The 26331-nt window shown below is 53.0% G+C and overlaps 1 protein-coding gene and 1 long non-coding RNA gene across 2 annotated transcripts in view; both read left to right on the top strand.

Moving 5' to 3' along the window:
* The window catches only part of LOC132239055 (uncharacterized), a 149607-nt gene that overhangs the window by 26465 nt on the left and 96811 nt on the right, over positions 1 to 26331 (top strand). The window lies entirely within an intron of this gene.
* On the top strand, positions 1673 to 4986 carry MAFB (MAF bZIP transcription factor B). Its single transcript, XM_059707076.1, has one exon. It carries the CDS (start codon positions 2064 to 2066, stop codon positions 3033 to 3035), a length of 972 nt encoding a protein of 323 aa, XP_059563059.1. The 5' UTR covers positions 1673 to 2063; the 3' UTR covers positions 3036 to 4986.

Genomic DNA, 26331 nt, shown 5'->3' on the forward strand with positions numbered 1-26331 from the left:
AAAAATCGGCTTGCATCCACATTGGTGAGGCCCACCTGACGACACTTAAGCGCGGCGTCGTGCTGGTCCTGCACAGGCAGTAGCTCGGACACACTCACCCAGTGCGCGCTGCTCCTGCCTTTCGCTGTGCGCACTCAACGCTGAAGCGCAGAAGGCGACGCGGGAGGCGGGTCGGGTCTCCCGGTACAGCGAATTTAAGATTTATCCGGTTTCTGAGCCCGGGCTTGGGTCTCGGGAAGAACCTCTGATTTCAGGCCATCCTGGACCCGGATAGGGAGGGTGCACGGTGCCCGAGACCTGGGTGTATGCGTAGTGCGGTATGCTCCCGGCTTCCCGTCTGCGCTCCGGGAGTTGTCTTCGGACAACCCTGGACCCCCTCGCTGCAGCGTTTACGCTTTCCGCCACAGGCTTAACTCGGCCTAGGACCTTCCCGCGTTAGGAACGGCCCATCGGCATCCGCCCCTGCGCCCACCCATCCCTAGAGCTGGGAGCAGAGTTTCACGGGGGATGATCGGCGGGGAACTCGCGGCTGAGTCCAAAGTGCGGATTCGACGACCTTTGCGTAACTCGAGGGGAAACCGTCCTGGGCTCCGGTGCACACTCAGCCTACTTTCTGGGCTGGTTTGGGTCGGGCAGCTTAGGAGGACTCAGCTGGGTCCCAGACGTCGTCCAAGCTTTCCGGCTGCGGGCCAGGCGGTTTGGTGCGCCTTTGCGCACAGTGGCCACTTGGGGTCGCACTTTATGCCTGTTTGAGCCTCTCGGTCGCCGGCTGACGCCGGGGTTCTGCTTAATCGTTACAAAACGTTCAAACAAAAACAGGCTGGTTCCCCAGCAGCCAAGAGCCACCCGGAGCATCGTCCTGGTCTGGTCTGGTCTGAGCCCCATGCCTCGGGAAGCTCAGGGTTCCGTGCATCTGGCTGGGGAAAGATTTTCCGCGCTGTTTGTCCGATTCTTTCCCCGCTCCCTTCATTTTGTGTCATTTGTGGGAGGGTTGGGCGCAGTGAGCGGTGGGGCCAGTGGAGTCCTATCTCAGGGTTAGGCCAGCGCACCCCGTAGGAGGGGAGAGCGGCCCTTGGTTGACTGGAGGAGTGTCCCTTGGGGCTAAGAGTTGGATTTGAGCTCAACTCTTGGAAACCCAACTCACCCCTCAACACACAAATGTGTGCAGCCCTGCAGAAACACACGGCACACACACGGACCACAGCCGCGCAGCACACGGAGCGTCCCCCACTGGGCGGGGGCGCTTGGGAACAAAGGACCCGAGAGGTGTTGTCCCGGCGCTTGTTCTGAGCCTCCTTGGGGGTGACACGGACAGGGGGTGGGGAAACCAAAGGGGAAAAAGGGAGGAACTGGGGATGGGGACGGGGCGAAGTGGAGGACGCGGCTGCTTGGCCTAGAGGGGGAATGCGCACCAAAAGCGAGAGGGCGGGGGGCCGGGACTTTGAGGGTGTGGGGGGCTGGGCCCTGGGCCACGGTCCTACTTGGCTCCAGCCCTCTGCTCAGCCTCCTCCCCGCGGCTCAGGCCTCCAGTCAGCTGACGCGGGGGGCGGAGGAGCTGTCAGGCGCGCCCCGCCCTGCGCCGTGGGGCTGCGGGGGCCGTGCAGCTATTGGCCAGCGCACGGGGCCGCCTGGGCCCCCGCTCTCCAGTGACATCAGAAGGCGATAAAAGGCAACGGCGGCGCCAGATTCAGCACAGCTGCACCGCCGGGCTGTGAGCGGCTGCAATTGAGAACCAAAGACCAAGGGAGCTCGGGAGCGAGCGGCAGTCGCTTGCCCTGCGCCTCCCCTTCGCACAGCTGCGCGCCCAGCTCTCTTCTCTACCCCTCCCCGCTCGCCCAGGCTCCGGCTTTGCCACAGTCCCGAGCTCTGGGGTGGCGCAGGCAGCTTCGGGACTCTTCGGCGCGCCACCGCGTCTCCAGACAAAGGCTTGGCCGGCGGCCCCGGCCCGCTGCGCCCTCGGCTCACCGCCTCCCGGGCTCGCCGCTCTTCGTCCCCCGCTCTCGGCTCGGCGCGCCCCGGCCGGCTGCAAAGTTTCCCGGCGGCTGCTGCGCCTCGCGTCAGCGATGGCCGCGGAGCTGAGCATGGGGCCCGAGCTGCCCACCAGCCCGCTGGCCATGGAGTATGTAAACGACTTCGACCTGCTCAAGTTCGATGTAAAGAAGGAGCCTCTGGGGCGCGCGGAGCGCCCGGGCCGGCCCTGCACGCGCCTGCAGCCCGCCGGCTCGGTGTCGTCCACCCCGCTCAGCACGCCCTGCAGCTCGGTGCCCTCGTCGCCCAGCTTCAGCCCGACTGAACAGAAGACCCACCTGGAGGACCTGTACTGGATGGCGAGCACCTACCAGCAGATGAACCCGGAGGCGCTCAACCTGACGCCCGAGGACGCGGTGGAGGCGCTCATCGGCTCGCACCCTGTGCCACAGCCCTTGCAGAGTTTCGACGGCTTCCGCGGTGCGCACCACCACCATCATCACCACCACCCACACCCACATCACGGGTACCCGGGTGCCGGCGTGACCCACGAAGAGCTGGGCCCACACGCTCACCAGCACCATCACCACCATCACCAAGCGTCGCCGCCGCCGTCCAATGCTGCTAGCCCCACGCAGCAGCTGCCCACCAGCCACCCCGGGCCTGGGCCGCACGCGGCAGCCGCAGCGACGGCGTCTGGTGGTAGCGGCAGCGTGGAGGACCGCTTCTCCGACGACCAGCTCGTGTCCATGTCTGTGCGCGAGCTGAACCGCCACCTGCGGGGCTTCACCAAGGACGAGGTGATCCGCCTGAAACAGAAGCGGCGGACCCTGAAGAACCGGGGCTACGCCCAGTCGTGCAGGTATAAACGCGTCCAGCAGAAACACCACCTGGAGAATGAGAAGACACAGCTCATTCAGCAGGTGGAGCAGCTTAAGCAGGAGGTGTCCCGGCTGGCCCGCGAAAGAGACGCCTACAAGGTCAAGTGCGAGAAACTCGCCAACTCCGGCTTCAGGGAGGCGGGCTCCACCAGCGACAGCCCCTCCTCTCCCGAGTTCTTTCTGTGAGTCGTGGCCATCCCGGCCCCTGCCCTTGCCCTGGCCCGGACTCCCCGTCCCCAGTTCCCGGCCCCAGACTCCCCTGGACCCTGTCCCTGACACAGCCCCAGCCTTGACCTGTTTGACTTGAGGGAGAGGGAGGAAGGGCGCGCGGGACGCGGGCGACGGGAGGGCGCGCGGGCAGGCAGGGGACCTTGGCCAAGGCGAGAACGGCGCGCGCCAGCGCAGCCTCCTAGACTGGAGCAGAGCCAGAGAGACGAGGGGGTGGGGAGTCCCGGAGCAACTTTTCTTCAGGCTGCAGGGCGACGAGGCATAGTCCTGAGGAGTCGCCACGGGCCGTCAGGAGACTCGTGGCTTTCTGAACTTTGTGCGCTAAGCCGGCCGCTGCCTCAACGGCCAGGAAGAGAGCAGCGAGGAGAGAGGGACCCTGGCTTCCTGGCAGGCGCGAGGCGAGGAAGGAAAGACAGACGGACCTGTCTGCCCAGGGTCCGGAGAACACTGGCTCTCAGCCCCGAGACGCGGGCCTCAGTTAGAACCTTCTGCGCGCAAAGATCATCAGTTTTATTGCCTGCTCGATTATATAGAAAAATACGAAAATCTGCATTAAAAATATTAATCCTGCATGCTGGACATGTATGGTAATAATTTCTATTTTGTACCATTTTCTTGTTTAACTTTAGCATGTTGTTGATCATGGATCATAACCCCTTGTTTCTTTGAGTGAGAAGGGAACGCAGTTTGGAAACTCCGGTGGCTGCTTGCCGGGTGTAAGTCCCGGCTGTCGGCTTGTAAATACCCGCCTGCCAAACCGCTTAGAGAACGTGGCAGCAAACTGAGTGTCGTCTTTGTTTGGGTTTATTATTATGGCATTTTTTTTGTAAGTAAAAAAAAGGTTGTGGGCATTTGTGCATCAGAAAACAACTCTGTCTTGGGCACTTTTGAAAGTTGCTTGTTTTCTCCGCTCCCCTGCCCGCACTGGGTCCTCTTTTCCCTTCCGCTTTAGTTTTCCATTTTGTTGGTTTTGAGAGAAAGAGGACTGGGGTCCCAGAACCCCAGGACCAGGACAGGGCAGCTGCAGAGTTTCAAACCCCAACGGCTCCAAGTGCAAGGTCTGTGCTTCCACTTTGTATTTTATGGCTAAAGGGACACCCCTAACATGAAGGAAAGGAAAACGTCGTGTTTGCTTTTTTAATTGCAATCCAGAATCACCCTGGGGTCCCTTCACAACCCTCCAGGCCGCTACTAATTGCTGGAGCCGCTGTGCCCCTAGGGAGACTGGCTTCACCAGCTGGACACTGCCCAATGGTGACCTGAACTTGTGTTAAACCAACGTCCACACTCAGAAAGTACTGGAAACCCAAACACTGGCAAGTAATTTTGCAACTTTCACACATTATGTGTGTTTCTTTCCCTGCTTTTGAGCTATCAGGAGAGTTATTGGTGGTGTTTCCCCCACCCCCTTCAGTTGTATAGTAGCTATAGGGAAGATCTGGGTGTTTTTCTTTATTATTACATTTTTTCCTGCAGGTCAGTAAAAGGATTTAAGTTGCACTGACAAAAATACCAAAACGAAAGTGTATTTTTTAGTTCCCATTTGAAATTGCTGGCGCTGCTGGCCAGATGCATTTTTGAGTTTGTATTAGTTGATAAATTAACAGTAATAACAAGATTGTATGAACCGCATGGTGCTTGCAGTTTTAAATATTGTGGATATTCGTCCTGCATCAGAAACGAGCTTCGGTTTTTACAGATTCAACTGTGTTGAAATCAAATTTGCCGCAACTGAAATTGTTTTTATTTCATGTAAAATAAGGGATCAATTTCAAACCCTGCTTATGATATGAAAATATTAAAACCTAGTCTATTGTAGTTTTATTCAGACTGGTTTCTGTTTTTTGGTTATTAAAATGGTTTCCTATTTTGCTTATTAAAAGCACGGAAATGGTGTTTATTTAGAGGACTCCCGTGTTTGCCTGACTTTGACTTTCTTCTCTTGCCTCTTCAAGCATCGCACCAGCTTCGGAGGCACTCTCAGTGCCCCTGGCCAATGGAGAAACAGACCAAGTGCAGGCAAATCTCCCCCTGGAGTGTATGTGTATATGTGTGTGTGTGTGTGTGTGTGTGTGTGTGTGTGTGTGTGTGTGTGTGTATGGCTTCAAACATGTTTTCTGCTTCTCACTCTAGGTATAGACCCGACCCCAATCAGGAGCCGATTTGTGAGCAGAAGGGGGCATAAGGCACTTTTTCGAGGCTTTCAGGCTTGGGCATTGAGCCAGCCTGCTAGCCTGCCCACTCTGAAGTAGAGGTTAGCAGAGCCCAGGACTCTGGGGGCTGCCACCCTGATGGGGAAGCAGGGTCCCTCTGGCAGTAGGGCTCAGTCTAGCCCTGCCACTCTGGCCATCCTGCCTGAGCTGAAGGTTCTCAGCTCTGTCCTGCCCAGTGCATCGCTCTGGGACCAACTGCTAGAGTACCCAGAGCTAAAGTGCCTCGCTCAGAGAGGAGGCCTTATGGAAGCAGGTGGAATCCAGCACCAGGTGGAAGACCCTTCAGACAGGAAGTCCCTCTGTGCCCAGGATGCACCTGTGAGTCAGACCTTGAGCCCTCAGCCTCACAGAAGAGCATGCATGGCCGGATCAGGACTTCAGAGACTCCCCAAAGCCGGCTTCAGAGGGGGTTTGGAGCATCATTCTGGTGCAGCAGCTCCAACAGCTCCAACTTCAGCCTGGCAGTCCCAGAACCTTCCCTTTTCCAGATTCTTAGAAGAACAGTGCCTGCCTAGGTAGCCCCCAATCCCCCTCTCAGCCTCTTGGCAACCCCATTTATAACTCAGGGTTGGCCTTAAACACCTCTGAGAGTCCCAGTAGGATCCCCTCCCCCAAACTCGAGAAGAGTCCTCTGACTCTTTGACAGTGGCTGATTCTGAGGGACCTCTGGTCTCTTTGGACCCAGTGTCTGTAGTCTGGGAGATTCAGCCGTCCAGCCCTGCCGCTCTCTGGCCTGGAGTTTCTAATGTGGTTTCAGGATTGGAGGGGAAGGTGCAGAGACCCAGGCAGCAGAGCCCCAGCCGGGAACAAAAGCTGCAAAGAGCCTTGGAAGGGGAGAAGAGGTTTTGACCGAGGTCCCTGGAGGCCTGGGGTGGTGGTGGCCGGGTCTGGAAAAGGGGGGGGGGGTTCCCACAAAGTTAGGATGCAAATAATATCAGCAGTAATTTACATGTATATGGCTCATTGGAATTGTTTAGTAGGAGAGAAGTCAGAAATTCCAGTTTGAGTTAAATTCCAAGTTTATTCACCAACCCAAAGAGGTCTGTGGAGGAAAGAAGGTGCTGGCTGTGATCTGGTCGGGAAGGAGGCTGAGTCTGGCTGAGGGGTACCTGCTGCTTGCCTGCGGAGGAAGGAGCAAGGGGGTCTGATTAGTTGGTAATTGCTGGGCCAGTGCACATGCACACATCTTGATGAGAGTATGCTCACATGTCCAAGCGTCCCCCCTTTGGGGCGAAAGAGGTCTTGCCAGGGGAGTGCTGGGAGAAACCCCGCTGCTGTGAGGCTCGGAGACCCAGGTGATGACCGCAACTTCCAGCGGTGGGGGCTTGACTCACCCTGGAATCATTTCAAGGGGACTGGCGTCCTCCACCTCTAGAGTCACCTGGGCTCTGTGAGAACGGCCTCTGGGTGGGGAGGGTCACAGACGCCAAAGCTGGTTTTCCTTTCTCAGAGCACAGAGACCCAGGCTGACCCAGTGACGGACACATGACGCTGCATCCAGAGGACGTGGGGGCTCAGGCCGGTGGGGAGTGACCAATTACGACTCTGAGAAGCTGACAATCCCACAACATAGCCCCGGTGACACACACTGACACACAGATACGAAAACATGCACACCTTGCACCCACAGCGATGCCCTCGCAGGTACTGCGAGTCCCTTCACCAAGCCACCATTTGAGCACCAACCGGCAGGCGGTACTGGCAGGCGAGAGGCAGGTGGTGAAGGCAGCGCCTAGGAGGAGGCCGAACCCTCCAAAGCCTCTAGGGCGGCTCCAGCAGCAGGCAAGCCCTGGCCATGTCTAGGCCCGCAGCCTGCCGTCCAGCCGCGCGGAAGACCGAAGACCAGGTACCCATTAGCTCAGGACAAAGCGATCAGCTCAGCGTCCACAGAACCCCAGGCTCGTCCCATCCCAGTGGCGCCTGGCAGCCCGGCAGCCCGGTGTTCCGCTGCTCCCCACGGCTCGCGGCCTCCTTGCAATCCTCCAGGACCCCAGGGAAAATCTCCCTGCACCGGAGTCTGCCAGGCTAGCACTGGTCCCACGTAGACAGGCTGGCGCCTGCACTTGGGGACGCGCACGCAGAGACAGACACTCATAGACACCGGACGCACGCAGGCCAGAGACCATGGCTGCGCTCCAGGCTGCGCCGGGGCGCCCGGGTCCCTTTGGATGAGAAGGCCACTTCCTGCGACCCCCAGCCTCTTGCGGGTGTGCAGGAAGCTGTGCGAGCCGGATGAGCTGCACCACCCTTAGAGGGGCGGGTTGGGATGGCGGCGCTGGGCACAGCTCCCAGGACCCCGGGGTCCTCGCTGTCGCGGAGGGGCAGAAGGGCGGAGGCATCAGCTCCCTTCTTTTCTCCTGGAGTCCTTACTTTGCCAGTTCCCTTTCCTTCGTGAACTCTTCATTTCAGAAAACTGCTCCCCTCAGTTTTCCCCTTCCCTCCCCTCCCCTGTCCTTTGCCTGTCCTTCCCCTCTCGGGAAAGGCTGTGGGAGGGGTTCTGAGGTGGCTGGCAGGTGTGGGGTGCAGTGACGGGAGGAAGACGAGGGTCTGGTGCTCCGGAACCACTGGAACCACTGCCAGCTCCGGCGCCTGCGCCAGGGCTGGTCCAGCTATCCAGCCTTTCCCTCCATCCTTCGCTAGCTTGCCTGTGGCAGGGCTGGCTGGGGATTGACGGGAGCTGAGAGAGGGGCAAATCCCAGTTCTCTGAAAAGGGCCCTGGGGGAAACTGGGGATGGGTCCTGGAACCAGATCCCTCTGTCACTCGCTCACAGGCAGCCTTTCTTCAGCCCAGGGTTGCTGGGCATTTCTGTGGCAGGACAACCACTCTCCTTGTCAGAGGTGCCCACCACTCTGCACCAGGGCGCTGCGCCTGTCCCGGGCCTCCTCCAATCAGCCTCATGGTCGGAGCTGCCTAGGAACCACACCAGCTACGCCGGGACCCTCTTCTGACTCCTGTGACGGAGAGCTACAGATTCCACCATGCCTGGCGACCCCCTACTCCCTCAGCTACCCACCCGACACCTCAAGTTCTTTCTCTCCAGGGGCCTGGAAACAGCTGGGTTTACAGATGCCGCTTGTTCTCTCGCAGGCTTTCAGATGCAAAATCCACTTCTGAGTCCTTTCGTTTTCAGAAAGAAAACCCATGAACTGCTTTCTTGCACAACCCTTCGCTCCACAGCCTGCTGTCTGGTGGCCTGGCCTCCCATCCCAGAGATAGTAGTATTTGGATTTGTTGTGTAAGGAAGGGAGGATTAGAAGTTTGCTTTGTCTCTCCTCCCCCCACCAAAATAAAAGTCCCCAAATGGCGAGTCTTGTAGGCATGGTCTTTTTCAACAGCCGCCCTCCTAAAAGGAGTCAGTCATATAGAAGAGCTGCTTCCAACACAGGAGTCTCGGGAGACATGCCAACTTCCAGTGGGAGAGGCCCGTGTCCAGAGGGTACCTGGTTCTCAGAAGCAGCCACCATGAGGCTTCCCAGGGTGGCGCCTACCTGGCTCAGAGGACAGCCTTCTGTGGGAGAAGGCAGCTGTCGCCCTATGCTGCAATTTCATCCTTTCGATATAGTTCCTCCCCCTGCGAGCAGGTGTCTAGACCACAGAGAGCACAGCCTTCTGCTGGGGAGCACGTTCTCCGAGTCTGCCCAGCTTCACCATGTGCTACACGCATTTCCATGCCTTACACGTCTTCTTAATATCTCATTACCCTTCTCCATTGTCCTACACATATTATCTTAAAAGACACATTTAGATAAGAAAATCAGAGCTAACTGTTCTCACTTGGAAGAACTTAAATATATGAGGTAAGTTGCCACTCCAATTTGGAAAACCACCTAAATTATTAATAAGGATTTGTTCCGAAGCAACTCAGTTCTAGCTGCCGCTCTGCATTCTTTGCATGTGAAGTGACTTTCATGTAAAACAGCAGCCGCTCATTACACATTCCTTTTTACTTGTATCAAAAAGGGATGATGTCCTCAGGCTGGGGGGGGGGGGGGCGCGTCGGGCAGCCACAGAAGCAGTGGGAGGAGGCCGTACTTTCTGGAAGAAGCCAGATGTGGTGTGAGCAAGGAGCTGAGGTCCACAAATCCAATATTTATATTGTTGTGTGTTCCTCTTGGAGCTGTGCATTTGATCAGGGCTTGCATTTTTTCTCGGAAATGGACAGTGGGGTGGGCAGCTAGAGGCTGCCCATTTCAGAGCTGGGGAGGGTGAGATAGGCCTTAAGTGTGGCCTGTGATGCCATCTGAAATCAGGATCCCAGGCTGCCTTGAGCTCATTCACATTCCCTTGGTTTCTTCTGATTTGTCACTTTCACTGCCTTGACTCTGTAGGGTTACATGTACCTGTGTCCTTCTGAGGAGAGGCCATGGACTGGGACTGGACTGGGGACTCAGCTCTGCCTGTCCTGAGTGGGCATCAAAGGGCTTCACTTCCCAGCACAGGGCTCCACATCGCCCTCCTTTGTGTCCTGGAGCCTGAGCCCGAGCCAGGTACGTGTCCTTTTCCACGGACAAGGGGCAAACAGGTCACAGAGCATAGGAGGTGCAGCCAGTGTGACATTTCACTTAACGCTCTGAAGTGTGGGCTACTCTTATCCACACAGGTCAGAGTTGGAGAAACAAGGCCCAGAATGGTCATCTCCTGCACAGTGTCACCCAGTGGAGAATCTAAACTTTAAACCTGTATCTGAAGCCAGAATTTGCATTTTGCCCCCAAACTTCACAAGCCTGCTATCATTATTTGAAATACTTGGTGGGGGGAGAGCTTGAGGGAAAGTATGGAGGGGTGAAACATAGCCCTTTTGGGGGATGGTTTCCTTTTAATTCCCTTTGCAGGGGGTAGTCACTCTCTTCGGGGTATACTTAATTCCCGCTGCCCCCAGCCACAGGGTTTCCTGCCCAGGCACAGAGATGGATGATGGGGCCTTGTGTTTGGTTCTGTGCACTCATGTGTGTGTGTGTGTGTGTGTAAAGAGGTGGGGGGAGGCCCCCTTGGGCATTGTTGGCTTGGGACATAGGTGCTGTTTGTAATTAATCAATAGTCCTCTCACCTTTCATCTGCTCTCAATTGATCTTTCCAATAAATGTACCATAATCACCAGAGCAAGAGTTTACAGAAGACGCAGCCTTTAGGTGAGGCAATTTTGATGGGATTACCCATAGCGTAACCAAAGCTGTTTCTGGTGTGCTATTGAAGCCTTGGACCTGCACAGAGATGCGCTTACAGTCTGAGGGCAGGTGCATGCATGTGTGTAACACTTGCTCAAATACATGCAATGCACACACATTTACATGCAAAATTCATATGCACATATTTGCAATATATAGAGTGGGGCAAAAGCAGGTTTACAGTTGCTCATATGGAAAATAATACAATAGTTAATAAATAATAATACAAGAGTAAACTCTTGTGTTTTTCATTCTCACAACTGCAAACCTACTTTTGCCCCACCCTGTATGCACTTTCATAGTCATATGCACACACACATACATTACCTATGTACCCACGTGCATATATCCATGCCCATGTGTATGGATCCAAATGCTCATGCACATACATTTACACAAAAATGCCATGTGCACAATTATGCACACATCTGTATGGACTGATACATCGAAATAATTGACTACATATGTATACACTCACAAAATGCACATGGGTCCATGCACATCTTCATGTGCTCACATGTACAAACATACACGCATTGTATACTGAGCACTGATTTTCACATTCGTTCACACAAGCACCAGGTGACAAGTGGAATCTGGCAGTGGTGGGGTTAATGGAGGCCCAGACCGCCATACATATTTATAGGAAGCACTCAAGTTCTCAAAGCAGAGACAAACCTCTCCCCACCAGTCCCTGTGAACCACACAACCACGGCGTGCTACCTGTCACACCCAGGGCTGTGCGATCCCGGACTTGCTCCATGAGGGCAGCCACATACATGTGGGAGCACACGGCCCTCTCTGCCCCTAGCCAAGCTTCCCAGCAAATGTGCCAAGGTTGGTCCCCACTCCTGGGATACTTTTGCCAGCAATAGGGAACATTTCAGTGCTGCTGCCAGTGCAAGGTTGCAGGGGAACGGGGAGGAGGGGGGTCGTCAGGGTGGGGGGCAGCAGGGGCAGAGCAAAGTCTTTTTGTGAATATCTGAGACTTGGCTTCTCCTTGAAGACAGAAGTTATCCTGGAGGGCCTGGGTGAGGAGGTGGGTTCCAGAGAGGGCTGGGGGTCCTGGGCTGTTCCAGGTTCATTGCATCATGGGCTCCAGCTTCTGAACTGCTCCCATCTACCACATTTTGGGTCCCAGGAGCCTCTTGAATTGCAGCTGCTATAACCCAATGCTCAGTGAAGATTCTGCTTCCAGTCCTGTCACTCAATCACTGACAGATATTTTTGTGTCTTCCATATGCCTGGCACTCTGCTAGGTGCTGGCAATACAACAATGAGCAAAACCAAATACATTCCACATACACAAATTCTCATGGAGTTTACAATCTTAGATTATGAGACAGCAGTTAGATAGCATATGAATCAGTGTACACTTTCAAAAGGAGTTAACTGCTATGGAGAAAAGCAACCTGGCCCTCTGAGAGCATCTCTACTACAATGAAGCTGACATAGACAGGGAAAGAGTGGTCAGGGAGGGCTTCCTGGAAGAAGTGACATTTGAGCTAAGATCTGAAGGCTGAATAGGAATTGTCCAAGTCAAACAGGTAGGAGAAGAACATTCTAGGTCTAAATATATTTTAGGCTTATTAATTGTATAATAAGTGATTAGGATCTCTGTGTCCTTCTGATTTTCTCCCCCTCTACTTTCTTACCTCACTCACTCTGTTCCCACCACCACTGACTGCCTTACTGTTTCTGAAACACGTGTAGGGCCTTTGAGCTGTTCCCTCTGCCTGACCATTGTTACCCCAGGGAAAGCTGTGGCAAACTCTCTCATCTCCTTCAAGTCCTTGCTCAGACCTCACTGCTTTGACAAGGCTCATCCATATCTGATCTGGCAAACTGGCCCCTCTCCCTCCTTGAACACTCACTCCTGACCTGCCTTATTCTGCTCTAATGTTTCTTTTCTTTTTCGTCTTTCCTCTCACAGCACCCATCACCCTAGAACACTGTATCATTTATTAATTTATTGCATATTTTCTGCCTCTTCTTGCCAGCATATAAGCTTTGAGAGGTTAATGTCTGATGACTGTTTTGTGCACTGATATTCCTAAGTACCACGAATGCTGCTAGGCACTTAGTAGGACCTCAATAAGCCAGTAATTGGTTGAATGAATGTGTTGAGTAAAATATAGTTAAAGAGGAAAAGGGGTAATGTCTGTGAAAGCATGTATTTGAGGTCCTGGCTTGCTTACTCTATCTATCTATCTATCTATCTATCTATCTATCTATCTATCTATCATCTATTATGTGCCATCTACCACCTATCAATAATCTATCTATCATCTATCTATCTAGATTTCTGATACTCCTTAAAAATATACTGCTAAGAATTTTTTTAAGAAGGGTGTTTGTGTATCATTCCAAAATTGTGTACTAGTATACCTCAGTGGTGAACTTCCAGACACATTTTTGTGTCTGTGAGGAGAAACACTGACATCTGATATGAGAGGCAGGTGGGGAGCACTGGGGTGGGACAGCAGAGGAGAGGAGAGGGGGCAGAGTAGGGCTCAGTCTCATTGCTTCTCCCTAGATTCTTGGTGGGTCTTAGAAGAAGAAAAAGGTGGGAAGGCGGTGGTGGTGGGTGAGTAGAGAGAAGTCTTATTGGGATTCTGAGGGCAGAAAAAGAACCAGCTTCCCAACTGTTTCTGACTGCCCTCCCTGTCCCTTCTCTAATCTCATGCAGGAAAAAAAAACTCCTCCCTGTTGCTTTCTGAGCTGAGAAAGCCTCCTAAATACTTTGCCCCACTGACAAGTTATTTAAAAATAATGTCTCTAACTCCAACATTTGTGATGATTTTTTTTTTAAAGGAAAACACTTCACAAATCAACAGCTCTCTTGTTTTAAGCAATTGCTAGGGTTTGGAGAGCAGGCTGCTTGGTAAACACTTTATAAACATCCTGAAAAGATTGTATTCAGTGTCCTCAAGTCAAAATCAGCCTTCTCCAGACTCCTATGTTCTGTTTCATTGGTTCAGGAAGAGGCGCTCTAACAGCTGAATGCAACCAGAGGACATTTCTTGTGTGTGATTGGGGCTGGGATACCAAAGCCCATCTGTGAGCAGCCCTCCACCCCACCCAGCCTCCTTGCATTTCCTCATTGGCTCTTTCCCTCACGCTGGAAGGGATCAGATTAATGTCACTAGGTTCATTTTAGAGCTAGGTAAACAGAGTTGGGGACTCCTATCTCCAAGCAGGGCTGGGGAGGATGTGTGCTTGCTAATATCACTGCGCCAGTCAACTCCTCAAAGTCCTTGTTGTTCCAATTCTTGGGAAATATGCTTATTTCTTTGGGGGCACATTCTACTTTCATATTCTCTCTCTGATGCACCCTCCTGCTGCTTTTCCAACACCAGTCCTCTAAACTCCTCTTCTAGGCCCCACACTACCAGGACCCTCTTTAAAAAACAACAACCCGTATCTCTGATCGTCACTGTCTTGTTTGCAAAAGCAACAAGTCCTTGGTTTGTCTTTGCTCAGAAGAGAGCAGTGCTCCAAATTTCAGTTCCGCCTGCACTGTGGCTTCGGCTGACCAAGATGCTGAGCTCAGATTCTGAGGCAATTTGGGGAAGGTCAAAAGGCAGGAGTGAAGTGCAGAGGCCGCTGGAAGAGTCCACCCGGGCCTTCAGATGCTATCTGAAGGGAACCCATATTTGCCTGTCTGTCGGCCTGCCCAGCTTCCGTCTCCTTCAAGGTCAACGGACAGTAACCTTTCTCTGGGTTTTAGAATTTGATATAGTAGGGAAGTCACATATCAATTGGATTATAGGCGTCATAGATCTAAAAAACCTTTCCTTTGCCGAGTCTCTAAAAACGGATGGCTCTGTTGTGTTCTCTTGGGTGGCCACCTTCCTCTCTCTGTCTGCACGAGGGAGGAGAGTACACCAGAGATCAAGAAGGGCCAGAAGGTTCTGTTCTCAAAAAGCAGAACATTAGGTTGAAACTTAGGAAATTGTTGCTATGCAGTCGATTCATTCTGCAGATTGTAGATCTGGGAGCCTGAAGTTGGTTCTTGGGACTCTCCCAGGGCATATTACTAAAGGGATGGTTTGTGGGTAGCAAAGGCATGGTGATTACTAGGATCCAGAATAGGATTGCTAAGAACAGGCCAGGGCGGACTCATCCTATTTTCATTTTTGATAGATTGATCAGGGATTGTGGCCTCGAAGGTCCTTATTTGACAAACACATTCACAGTGCCTGGCACCATGGAATTACAAGTTTTCAACTATTAACTTATGTAACCCCCACAATAACCCTGTGAGGCAGGGGGGTAGGGGGTGTTATCTCCATTTTCTGGATGAAGAAATGGAATCACAGCGAAGTTAAGTAACTTGCTCAAGGATGCACAACCAGTAAGTGGCAATACTGGGATTCAAACCCAGGCAGTCTAAATCTGGAGTTTATGTTTTCAACTGTTACTCTCTTTTGAGGCTGGAGGATAGGTGAGGCAAAATTTGTAACTGGCTGAAAAATTCTTTTGGGATTTTATTCAGTGGAGAAAAGCACCCCCTCCCCACCCCTGACTGCCCTGTACCTTCTCTTGAGCCATCTGTGCTCTGCTGGGGACATTGCTTTTAAATTAATTTTCTGAGGTATTGGTAGCTGGTTCTGCTCAGAGACCATCCATGGCTCCCCATTGCCTCCAGGGTACATTATGAATTTTTAGCCTGGCCTCGAGGACCCTGCACCTCTCTATTCCTCCCTCCCCATCCTGTGCTCTGACCAGACTTTGGTTCTCCAGCCTCCACACCTGGGCCTGAGCTGCTTCCTGTGATGTTTCTGTCACACACAGTCCACCCTCTTCAGATAACCTCCTCATGCAATTGCTATGAGGACACAGATGCCAGAAGGAAGGCATTTTCCTTTCCCGGAAACACTCCCTGGAGCTGGAGTGGGGGCCTAAAAGGAATTCAGGTTGTGGAGTCAGGAAACCTGGGTGTAAGTCACCTCACCTCTCTGAGCATCAGTTGCCTTTGGTAAAATGGGGAGCATCTTGCCCACCTCTGCTGGCTTCAGGAGGATCTGTTAAACAGAGCCGGTCAGTGATGCCTGGTGGCTGGTGGGGTGCAGTACATGGTGGCGTGATTAGGGCCTTCCTAGCTGGGCCGGTGGTGGTGTCTCCCCAGGAAGATGTGAGTGCTGCAGAGAGGGCTGGATCTGAGTCATCGCTGGGCTCCTGCAGCTGTAGGGCCAGGCGTTGCAGAAAGGAGGCAGGAACTCAGGAAATGCTCCTGGAAGCAACGTGGAAGGGTTAGCCTGCCGCAAGCCCAGACTCCTGCATTGCAGCTGGGAGACAGGCAAGCAGGTCTAACCGGTTCTGTCCTCTGGCCGGGATCTCTGGCTCATTTGTGCTGAACTTGATTGGCAGGGAGGCCCTGGAAGACTTGTGCAATCCCAGCAGGAGGCCCGGGAAGTGGGACTTACAGCTGTGAGAAAGGAGCTGGAGCTGCAGCCCTGTGTGCGAATATTCTCACCCCCACTGGCTTTTTCCAGATGCTCAGAGCCCAGGGAGCCTTGGCTGCCAGGGCTTGCCAGCCTTCTCTGGCATGGTTGCAACGCAAACTTACCCCCCACCTTGGGAAATACTTTTTAGAGAGAACCTCTTAGACCGAGGGCTTGGGTCCCTAGCTTGCTGAGAACACAGCTGGTTTGGGGTGAGTTTGTATGAGGTGAGGGTGTCCTGATACGCATGCGTGCACGTGCACATGGGCTCAGGGGAGAGAGTGTGTGCACTTGTGTACACAGCCACAGAAAAAGTGCCCTTCTTGGTTAAAGGGGGCACAGAGGACTAAGGCTGTCTAAGTGTGCCGGTCCCCTCTGCACTTACCGGCCCAGTGATATCAGACAGATTACTTTCAATTTAAGGTTTCAGATTTTGTATCCGCTGAATGAAATGAAATGCTGAGGAGTTAAAGCTCTTGTGAGAATTACTAGTAAGGTAGCTAATGCATGCAAAGGGCTCAGCGCAGCCCCTGAAGTATAACGGGTGCTTAATAAATATTGACTGTGATTTTCACTGTATTATGTCTAACGGAGGTAATTTTGCAGGTAGGAGTGTAGACTGAAACCAGAGTGCCAGTTCCAACATGTTCCAGCTGTGTGATTTTGGATAAGTTAATTCACGGCTCCCTATCTTGGTTTCTTCATCTGTAAAATGGGTTCAGTGATATTTGTACCATGTCTCGCAGGCTGGTTGTGTCGCAAAGTGCTTAGAACAGTGTCTGGTACATACATAGTGTGCTGTGTGGGAGCTGTTATCGTTGTTACCATCATAGTCGCCATGATCACCATCATCATCTTCATCTTCACTCCCATGGTCATTACTTTGTCAGCCATTGTTGGTGCCCACCTCGCCCTCTAGAGGAAGATCTGCTGGTGAAGGGGCCTTGAGGGCACTCGTCCATGCTCAGATCTTAGGAAAGGGCCCTGTGAAGTTCCCCCCTGCGTTGGTGCCTTTGTTCACAAAGCGCTCTCAGCTGCCCTCTGTCCCTCCCGAGGAGCTCTGGCCTTCTGGTGATGACACCTGGCTCCTCCCCAGCCTGGAAGTATGAACAGCTGGCCTTTGTCCACTCTTGCAAAGCATCTCCTATCCAGCCCTTAGGAGGGCAGGGGCCAGCCTTGTTCCTCTGACCCAGGCAGGGGCTTCTCACTGGGGCTTGGGTGGGGTCCTCACCCTGCTGCATTGGCTGGACCCCAGCTTCTGCAGACTGGCAGTCCTGGTCTGAAACTCTGGCTCCACCACCTGGGTGGCCTGGGGAGGCCAGGAAATCTTTCTGAGCCTCACTTCCCTCATTTGCAACATGGGTATAATCATATTAATCTGGCCAGGTGCTAAAGGGGAAATGAGGAGTGAATGAGAAAATGCACATAAAGCAGGAAGTGCAGTGACTGGCCCGGAGCAGGTGATTGCCAGCAAATATGGCCCTTCTGCCTTCCCTCCAATACCCTACCCATCCTGGGGCATTCCAGGGACAGGAGGTGGTCAGAAGCTGGAAGGGGGTATAAGGGCTCAGATCTGCTCCCAGACGGGGCCTTCTGAAAGCAGAGGCAGTGAGGGTTCCTCTGGGGGAGAAGCTGAGGGTGGGTGGGGCTTGAGCGCAGGGTCTGCAGAGGCTTGTCCCCTGTGCTGTGTGTGAGCTCACCACCTCTGCCCCCTGGAAACAGGTCACGGAGTCGGAGGGCAGGGGCTGCTGACCACGCTCTTCCTGGTGTCCCTGGAACTAGACAGTCATGAGCAGCACACGGGCCACCGCCAGCAGTTGGGAGTGGAGTGTGTGTGCATGAATGGAAACATCATCTTCAGGCACAAATCGCTCACTCACTCCACAAACAGTGGGGACGCGCTCTGTACTCCAAACTTCTGCACCCCCGACCGCCCCGATTCCCACACAGTCCCACAGTCACTCTGAGTGACTGTGTGTCCACATTCCCAGGTGGCAGCTCGTGAGAGCCATGTCTCCCGCTAAGTGGCTGAATTGGGATTTGAACTGAGGTCTGTCTGTCCCCAAGACATGTTGCTTTGGCTCCTTGCTCCAAAGTCTCTGCCTTCTGAGATTCTGGCATCTTGTGGGTGAATCAGGGCCAATGGAACCCCGTGGAAGAGGTGCAGAGGTGGCAAGGATGACAGTACAAGAGGGAAGCCTGTGGTGAATGGGAGAGAGAGGAGCAGGACTGGTGGGCAGGAGGGGCGAGCTTAGGAAAGGGAGGGGACTGCAGTGGAGTTGGTCATCAGCATAGACCGACAGAGCTGGGGAGGAATCAGCCTCGGGGAATCTCAGAGGTGGTATCTGGAAAGTTTCCAGAGCAGGAGTGGCTGGAGACTGAGGTGCAGGAGGCTGCTCACAGGTCCTAAGGGGCTCAAATGACAGGGTGAGGGGGCTGGGTATTATCTGGTGGGGATGGATTCATTTGCCATATTAGGGCTCTGTGACCCAGCCCATGGCTACAGCTGCTTGAACTAGGAGTGGACACCTGACCCAAGCTGGGCCAATGAGCATCCATATCCCAGGAAATTAGAGTTTGGACCCAGGGGTGCTGGTCAGGGTGTGGTAGGAGCTGGAATGGAGAAAAGGTGAGAATGGAGAGGTGGGGCAGCCTCACCTGATTCTTGCTCACGAGGAACAGAGACAGGCTCTCTGCAGGGAGAGGAGGATGGAACAGACACGGAGAGAATGCTGAGGAGGTTAAACATGGCTTAACGAGGCTGGGTACAATAGAATGAGCCAAGTCCTACTGCAAGTTAGTGAAAACGGGAGGCGGGAAACGAAAAGCAGGGTAAGAGTGATATTGAACCAGAAGTAAAATCTGGTTCACATGTGACATAAGGTCCGCACTGAGCCGGGCCACAGCCTTGACTCTGGGCTTCCTAGTAGCCAATGGGAAGAGGGAAAAAAGATCAACTTTAAGACCCACAGTGCTTTTCAAACAAACACAAAAATGCAGCTCAGGAAAAACACAAGCCTTGCCGGTTGTGGGCTTGGAGGGAGATCTCTCTGGTGGATTGTCAGTCCCTGGACATACTTTTGGTGGGAGAGGTGAGTGGAGACAGTGGAGTCTGCTCTGGAAGTGAGGAAACTGGGTTCTATTCCTAACTTCATGCACGACCTTGGGCGGTTGCTTAGCCCTGTCTGAGACTTAGTGTCTTCTGCTGTAACACGAGACACCTGCCTTAGATGGCTCTGAAGGTGGACTGACATGTGATGGAAACACCAGACACACAGTGGCTGGTCAGTAAGGCTAGCCTCCCTCCTCCCTCCCTCTGGAAGCTGTCTCCCTTTAATTAAGCTTTTTATTGCTCTCCTGCCCTCTCTCTGGTGTGGTCCAGCTCCTCTCAAGGTCCACCCACTGCCCCTGCGACCAGGGCACAGCCAGGTGGCTGCTGGCATGGTGCCTCCTGGAATCAGCAGGGCCCACAGCTTCTTGCTGGTCCTGTGCCCTAAGTTGAACAAAATGCAGAGCAAGGCTCCACCAGCCCGCATTCTCCCAGGGTCTCCTCCTGGTTGGCCCTGGATGGGCTGAGAACTCTGCCCCCCAGCCCAGCCCAGCCCAGCCCAGCTCCCATGATGTGCTTTTGAGCACCCTGTACATCTTCTTCCCCACACAAATCCCAGGAACAGATAAATAATTGTCTGTGTAATACGTTGTTTTAACATCCATCTCCCACCTAGGACACATGGGTCATAAGGTGTGGCATATTTTGTCTTTCACTGTTACATTGGTTCGAAGCATCTGCGTGGTGCCTGCCACATAGTAGGTGCTCAAGATGTATTGGCTGAATGATTGAATGAATGAATGGAATGAATAACTTGAATGACACCTTGTCATGGTTAGTCCAGTGGGTCAGAATCACTCTCCCCATTTTACAGTTAGGAAACTGAGTCTTCATCTCATCTCTCCACCTTTTTACCAGTTTCTACTTCTTCTTCAGGCCTCAGCCAAAAAGTTATTCCCTTAGGAAGGTCACACTAAAGCTCTAGACTGGATCAGGCACGCATTACCCACTACCATTAACCCCACCTCTCCAAAGTTTGCTCAAATTCCCTTCCCCATACATTTGTCTACTGGGAACTTGTTATTTGGTTCCAGGACCCTTTTAACTCCATCAGTTACATATTTTAAATGAAGGTGAAGCTCCTCTTGTTTAAAAATGAGTGACAAGTTCAAGATGGCAATATCAGAGCATTAAACCAGTCATTGATCCTTCTAATTGGTGGTGGTGGTCCTGTGTGACTTCACAGGTTACACACCATGATTCTGATTCTGTGACTTAACGAGCATGTAGTGTGGTTTGCTGCTCATTCCTCCTCCCCTGAGCCTGAAACAGTGCCTGGTCCTCACTAGCACCTCATGTAAACATCAAGTGAATGAATGAATGAATGCAGATGCAGGAATAGAAGTTACAAGACCTCCCTGAGCCTTAGTTTTCCCACCTGCAACATGGGAGTGTTCTTTTGCTTCCCTCCCGGGCAGGCAGTGAGGGTTCTCTGGGCCGTGGGGCCATGGGTTCATGTGGCACATGTCCTGGGAGTAGTCAGGCAAAGGTGGTCAGAGGACAGAGGCCAGCCCTGCGTGGGGCAAGTGAGGCCGGCCTGATAAGTCCAGTGGACTCTGCTCTCTGCAGGTGGCCAGCCCGCCTCTGATGACGTACTCCTACCTGGCCAGAGTCCAGGGACTAGGGAGAGCCTGTGGGCTTCACCTCTTTAGAAACGCTACTTACCGAGCACCTAGCATGCATCAGGCCCTGCACCGGGCAGTTGGCAGGCATCCTGTTTGATCCTCATCTAGTAGATGGAAAATCATAGGTCCAAGAGTAAAAATGGCATGTCCAAGGTGACACCGTGGCCAGGGGCAGCCAGCCACGGCAGCTGGATCCGTCACTCTCCTAGACTGACACCTGCTAAGAACTCAAAACCCCCATTCCGAGGGGGATGCGTGTGCGCAGGGCTTGGACATCCCGTGCCTTGGCTGTAGCCACGGCGACCTTCCCTGAGGCTGGAGCAGCGACTCTCCAGGCAGTCCTGGGGCAGCAGGACTTCCTGACTGGCTGTGGCCAGTTGCACAGCCTGGTGTACCCAGGGCTACTCATACCTGTGTGAACCACCATCACCCATTTTCCTGGGGTACCATTTCACACAAATATTTGATTATATCTTTGCCTCTTTATTTCATATGATTAGAGAAATACAAGTTTTTGAGCTTAAAACTGCTAAGGCATTTGGGATACCTGGATAAGCTTGTTTTAAAAAATTAAGAAAATGTGCAATGTAACAGAAAAAAAGTGAGCTGGAGGCCCCCACCTCCCAACACATCTTTCCACTGGCCACGGAGGCTGGAGGCCGCCTGCCCACTTAGAAGACAAGCATCAGAATGTTTTTACGTGGAGCTTACACGGAACTGTGTCACACAGGCCTGGCTTCTCCCAGAGTCGCACGTCGTCCACTTTCCGCCTTGTGCCTTGAAAGCATTTGTGTGTCTGAAACTTGGCAAGATGGACGCGTTTTTGTTTCTTGTTTTTTAAAACAAAAACTGGGTCCAACCTCTACCCAGTGTTATGAAACTCACTTCTTTTGCTTAACAGAATGTTTTGGACATCTTGTCAGTACAAAGTCTGACCTTCACAGCTGCTCCGTGTTCCAAAGGTTTGGAGCTTGAAACATTGTTCTTTATAATAAAGCAGCAAGAGATGACCTCTGGAGCAGAATGTAAAACAGGAGACTAGCAAGAAATGTCCTGCAGTTCACTGTGGCCAGGCTCCCAGAACCATGGGGTCTATAGGTACTGGCTTTGGCCCTCAGAGGAAGGTGGGGGTGGCTCAGGGCCCTGGGAAGGAGCACAAGCCACAGTTCTTCACACACATTTCCATACTCATTCTCACACATTCACACAGGTTCACACACACACACACACACACACACACACACACACACACACACCCCAAGCGCTGTTGCAAACATGAACCTGACCTCCATGTGGGGTGGGCATGTTCAAGCACTGATTGAGCCCTTACTGTATACCCACCGCCGTCCCAGGAAGTTCATGTGTCATTGTGTGTGATCCTCAGAATGCTTCACAGGTGAGCGAACTTGGAGGCTCAGACTGGGAGCGCTGTCCCCACAGATACACAGTGGGTCAGGGGCGGAGCCTAATCCACACCTCACAGTTCTTTCAGGCCTGAGAGGAGTTACCCAGACTGGCCACCTGTGGGACCTGGGACCTTTAACTGGGATGCTCTTGTCCTGATATCCAGGAACGATATTCATGTGTGGTTCATGTCATGGAGACTGCAGCTTGTCCCTTGCCAGTTGGGCTGCCTCCAGCACCTTCCCTGCCCAGAACTCCGGGAGAGACACAGAAGAGAGATGCTCGCTGATACGATTCAACTGCAACACATTTAGGGCCAGGGGGGCCTTTTCCCATTTGTGGGAGGCGGGATAATGGCCTCCCAAGATGTGTGATCCCCGGAACCGGGGATGTGTTATCTTACTGTGGCAAAAGGACTGCAGATACGATTAGAGTTAATGACCTAGAGTTGGGAAAATTACCCTGGGTCATCGGGTGGGGCGAATGTCATCACAACGGATTGGTTCTTAAGCTGGAGAGCTTTTCAGGCCACTGGGGGCAGAGGGAGCTGGGAAGCAGGGTTAGAGGGTGCCACACGGCCAGCGTGGGAGATGGAGGGAAGGGGGCAGGAGCCAAGGCATGCAGTGGCCTCTCTGAAAGAAGGCAAGGAACACATTCTTCCTAGAGTCCCCTGCAGACACCTGGATTTTAGCCCCATGAGACCCAAGCCGAGAGTCCAATCTACAAAACTGTAATTAAAACTGCAATCTATCAATGCCATTCAGCCAGGAAGATCCATTTATTCACCCACGGGGTTCTCCCTTGGCCACACCCATACATATACACGCACATGCACACACATGCACTCACAGTCAATGCTCCTGGGGAATAGATGGTTCCAGGCATGGTTCTCAGTCATAGTAATAGTAATGCGAATACTATTAATACTAATGCTAGTGGTGGTAATGATAGGAAACACTAAGTCACACCTGCCACGTGTACTCTGCTAAGTGCTTTACATTTATAAATTCCTTCCGTCCTCACAACAACGGGGGAGGCAAGTTTACCATTTGCAGGTAGGGAAACTGAGACGCAGAGAGGTTAAATCACTTGCCCAGGTCACACAGCTAAGAAGAGGTGGAGCTGGAATTCGAACCCAGAACATCTGGCTCACATTGATTTGCTCACACACTTAGAGAATCATACACATCTCTTCACGTTTACACTCAAAGTCACACACACACTTCTCACTGCTCCCACCCGTCTCCCTGCCTCAGCTCTTTTTAAAATTTAAATTAATTTATTTTTAATCCTCACCTGAGGACATGTTTTCCATCCATTCTAGAGAGAGAGAGGAAGGGAGAGGGAGAGAGAGACAGAGAAACATTGATGTGAGAGAGATACGTTATGCGTTTGGTTATGCATCCCGACCCAGGATCGATCCTGCAACCTGGGCATGTGCCCTCACGGGGAACCAACCGGCCACTCTCTGCTGCGTGAGACCTGTTCCAACCAGCGGAGCCACGTGGCCAGGGCTCCCCTCCTCAGCTCTTATCATTGGCCCAGGGGCAGGAGAGGACCTGGCGGAGAAAGCAGGGTCTGGAAACCCTGGCTTGGGAAGGGGTTTTCATGCGTGGTTCATGTCAAAGCTTCAAACAAAACATTGATAAGAAAAACAGTGCTACCCCCAATTTCTCCTCTCCTTTTATGAAACTTCCCCTCCTTTCAGCCAGGTGATTGGTTCAATGTGGACTCTGACTTGGCAAAATCCGTCAGATTTGTCAGCTCCCAGAGGAGAAGGTGTCTTGGTGGCTCGTTCCTGGATATCAGGGCCTAGAAACACGGTCCCCTGTCCAGGGTATTCCCCCCTGTTCCTCCTCTCCCCCAGTGCCATGGAGCTGGGCTGGTTGGGCTGGCGGGGCTGGGCAGCAGACACAGACTGCAGAGATAATTGGTATTTTCAGGCTGCCAGCAGCTGGGGGTTTGCTGCTCCACCTCCTTACCTGCCTCTGGGGCAGGGCTGGGTCCGCTGGAACCTGTTGGGCTGGTTTGGAAGTTGTTATTACTGTGGGTCTCCTAGAGGGATGGAGACCCAGGAGGGAGGGAGTGGGAGGAGGGGGCTTGGAGGGCTAGGGGTGGGGAGCAGTGGGGGAGAGGTGGGGTTGGGACTGGGGACAGAGAAGAGAGGGGCTGAGGAGGGGAAGGAGAGGGAGAGGGGATAGGAGTGGTGTTGGGGATGAGCAGGGGGAAGTGGAGGGGGAAGGAGAGGAGGAGGGGTGAGGCTCTGTCTTTGCTCACTCCTGGCTTAACCTGCAGGTTTCCCCATTTTCCACCCCTCAGTCCCCCACTCCAAGTCCCAGGAGGAGAGCTAAACCTGATTCCCTGGCTCAGCACAGGGCCTGGTATGTAATGAGGAGGGAAAACGATTTTGAGAATCTCCTTCCTCCCAATTCTGGGAGCCCACCAGGTGGGAGTGTGGCCTGCCTGCCTCTGCTTCCTGAGCCCCACCCCTCAGTCCAGAGAGGGGCATTATGGCTTTAACTGAGACTCAGGTGCCTTGTGGGAGGGTGTAGGTGGGGCATGGGGTCTACTCCAGGGGATTGTGAGAAATGATGGGGCAGTCTACACAGCTGACTTGTTAGGTAATCTGGCCCAATGCAGGCCCTTTTCTTTCTGTTCCAGCCATTTTGGGCCTAATTACCAAAATAATTGAGGCTCAAACGATTTTCCACTATTAACCTCCATCTTCCAGTCCCAGTCATCAACTCCCAACCACCTTCTTCTGACCTGTTTAACCCCTCCTCCCGTCTTTCCAACAATCATCACAGCACAGCCAGCCCTGTGTTTTGGGCTGGTGTCCAGAGGAGACTCAGACCCTCCCACAGCTCACTGCCCAGGAGGCAGAACTTTGCCTGCTTGTCTGAGGTAATCCTGGAAGGCATCTCAGAGGAGGTGATGTTTGAGCTAAGATTTAAAAGACAAACAGTCTGGCTGGCATGGCATAGCGGTTGAGTGTCAACCTATGAACCAGGAGGTCATGGTTTGATTCTCAGTCAGGACATATGCCCAGGTTGCAGGCTCCATCCCCAGTGTGGGGCGTGTAGGAGGCAGCTGATCAATGATTCTCTCTCATCACTGATGTTTCTATCTCTCCCTCTCTCTGAAAACAAAAACAACAAAGAACAAACTTAAAAAAAGATGAACAGATAGGGGTTAGGTGATAGTGATGGTGGGTCCAGCAGAGCGAGTACCCAGAGGACAGTGACTACTTTGTGGAGTTGTTACAGGCGTTGGGTGAGGATAGTGGTTAACACAGAGCCTGGCATATCATCAAGTTGAAAATCATTTGTGTTTTCTTTTACAAAGCTAACAACCCGGGCCGGTATGGGGGATTGTCAGGGAGCCTCAGGAAGCGTGGTTTTGATTTCCAGAAGAGAAGTTCTGGAGGCTGTGGGAAGCTGAGGTGGGGGCTCCTACAGCCTGGGGTGAGTGTGAGCAAGGCAGCTGTGGGAGCCTGGGCTAGAGGCAGTCCCCCACCCCAGTGTCCACTGTCCTTGTGCATGAGCTCCTGAGTGATTGGGGGTTGGGGGAGGAAAGGAAGACAGAGATCAGAGATGCCAAAGGTCACCGATGGGGCCCCAGCTCCTCCCAGGGAGAGAGCTCCAGGAAGCCCAGGACAGAGGGCAGAGGGCAGAGGGCAGAGGGCAGAGGGCAGCCTGAGAATCTCTCCACCTGCAGGGCTGGGGGAAGGGCAGGGCTAGGGCTCCTGGCAGCTGGATTTTCCTGCTGCTTCTCTGTGTGCACAGAATTGGCCTAGACTGAGGCCCCGGTAATGGAGCCTTCCCTCTGACTGTCCAGCTGGAGGAGGTCTCGGAGGAGAGTGTCATGGCCTGGGGGATGACGTCCTGGAGCGGTCTGGCATGTCCATGGGACTACCCCTTGACCCATCCAGTGGCTCCAAGGGCTACGCCTCAAAAGAGCAGCTTTGCTTAGTTTGAAAGGGGATTGACGGCTTTTTTTAAGGATGGAGATCACACCCTGAGGCCTCTCTGCCCAGGCCTGCTTCTCCAGCTCCTGCATCGGGCACCTGCCTGCAACACATGATATTTCCGGGGGTCCATGGAAGTGTTTTAATTTTTTTAGAGTCAGAAGAAAAAAAGTGAATATAATTCAGCCTGGAGTATATTTATCTTTATACCAATAGTCATATATAACAATTTTAAGGTGTTTTTTTTTTAATGGAAAAAGGGGTCCACTAAAGCAAAATTTCCTAGGTCCCATGAACACCATGATGCAACCTGGTCTTTGTAC

The sequence above is a fragment of the Myotis daubentonii genome, chromosome 8 (genome assembly GCF_963259705.1).
Source record: "Myotis daubentonii chromosome 8, mMyoDau2.1, whole genome shotgun sequence".
Classification (NCBI taxonomy): Eukaryota; Metazoa; Chordata; class Mammalia; order Chiroptera; family Vespertilionidae; genus Myotis; species Myotis daubentonii.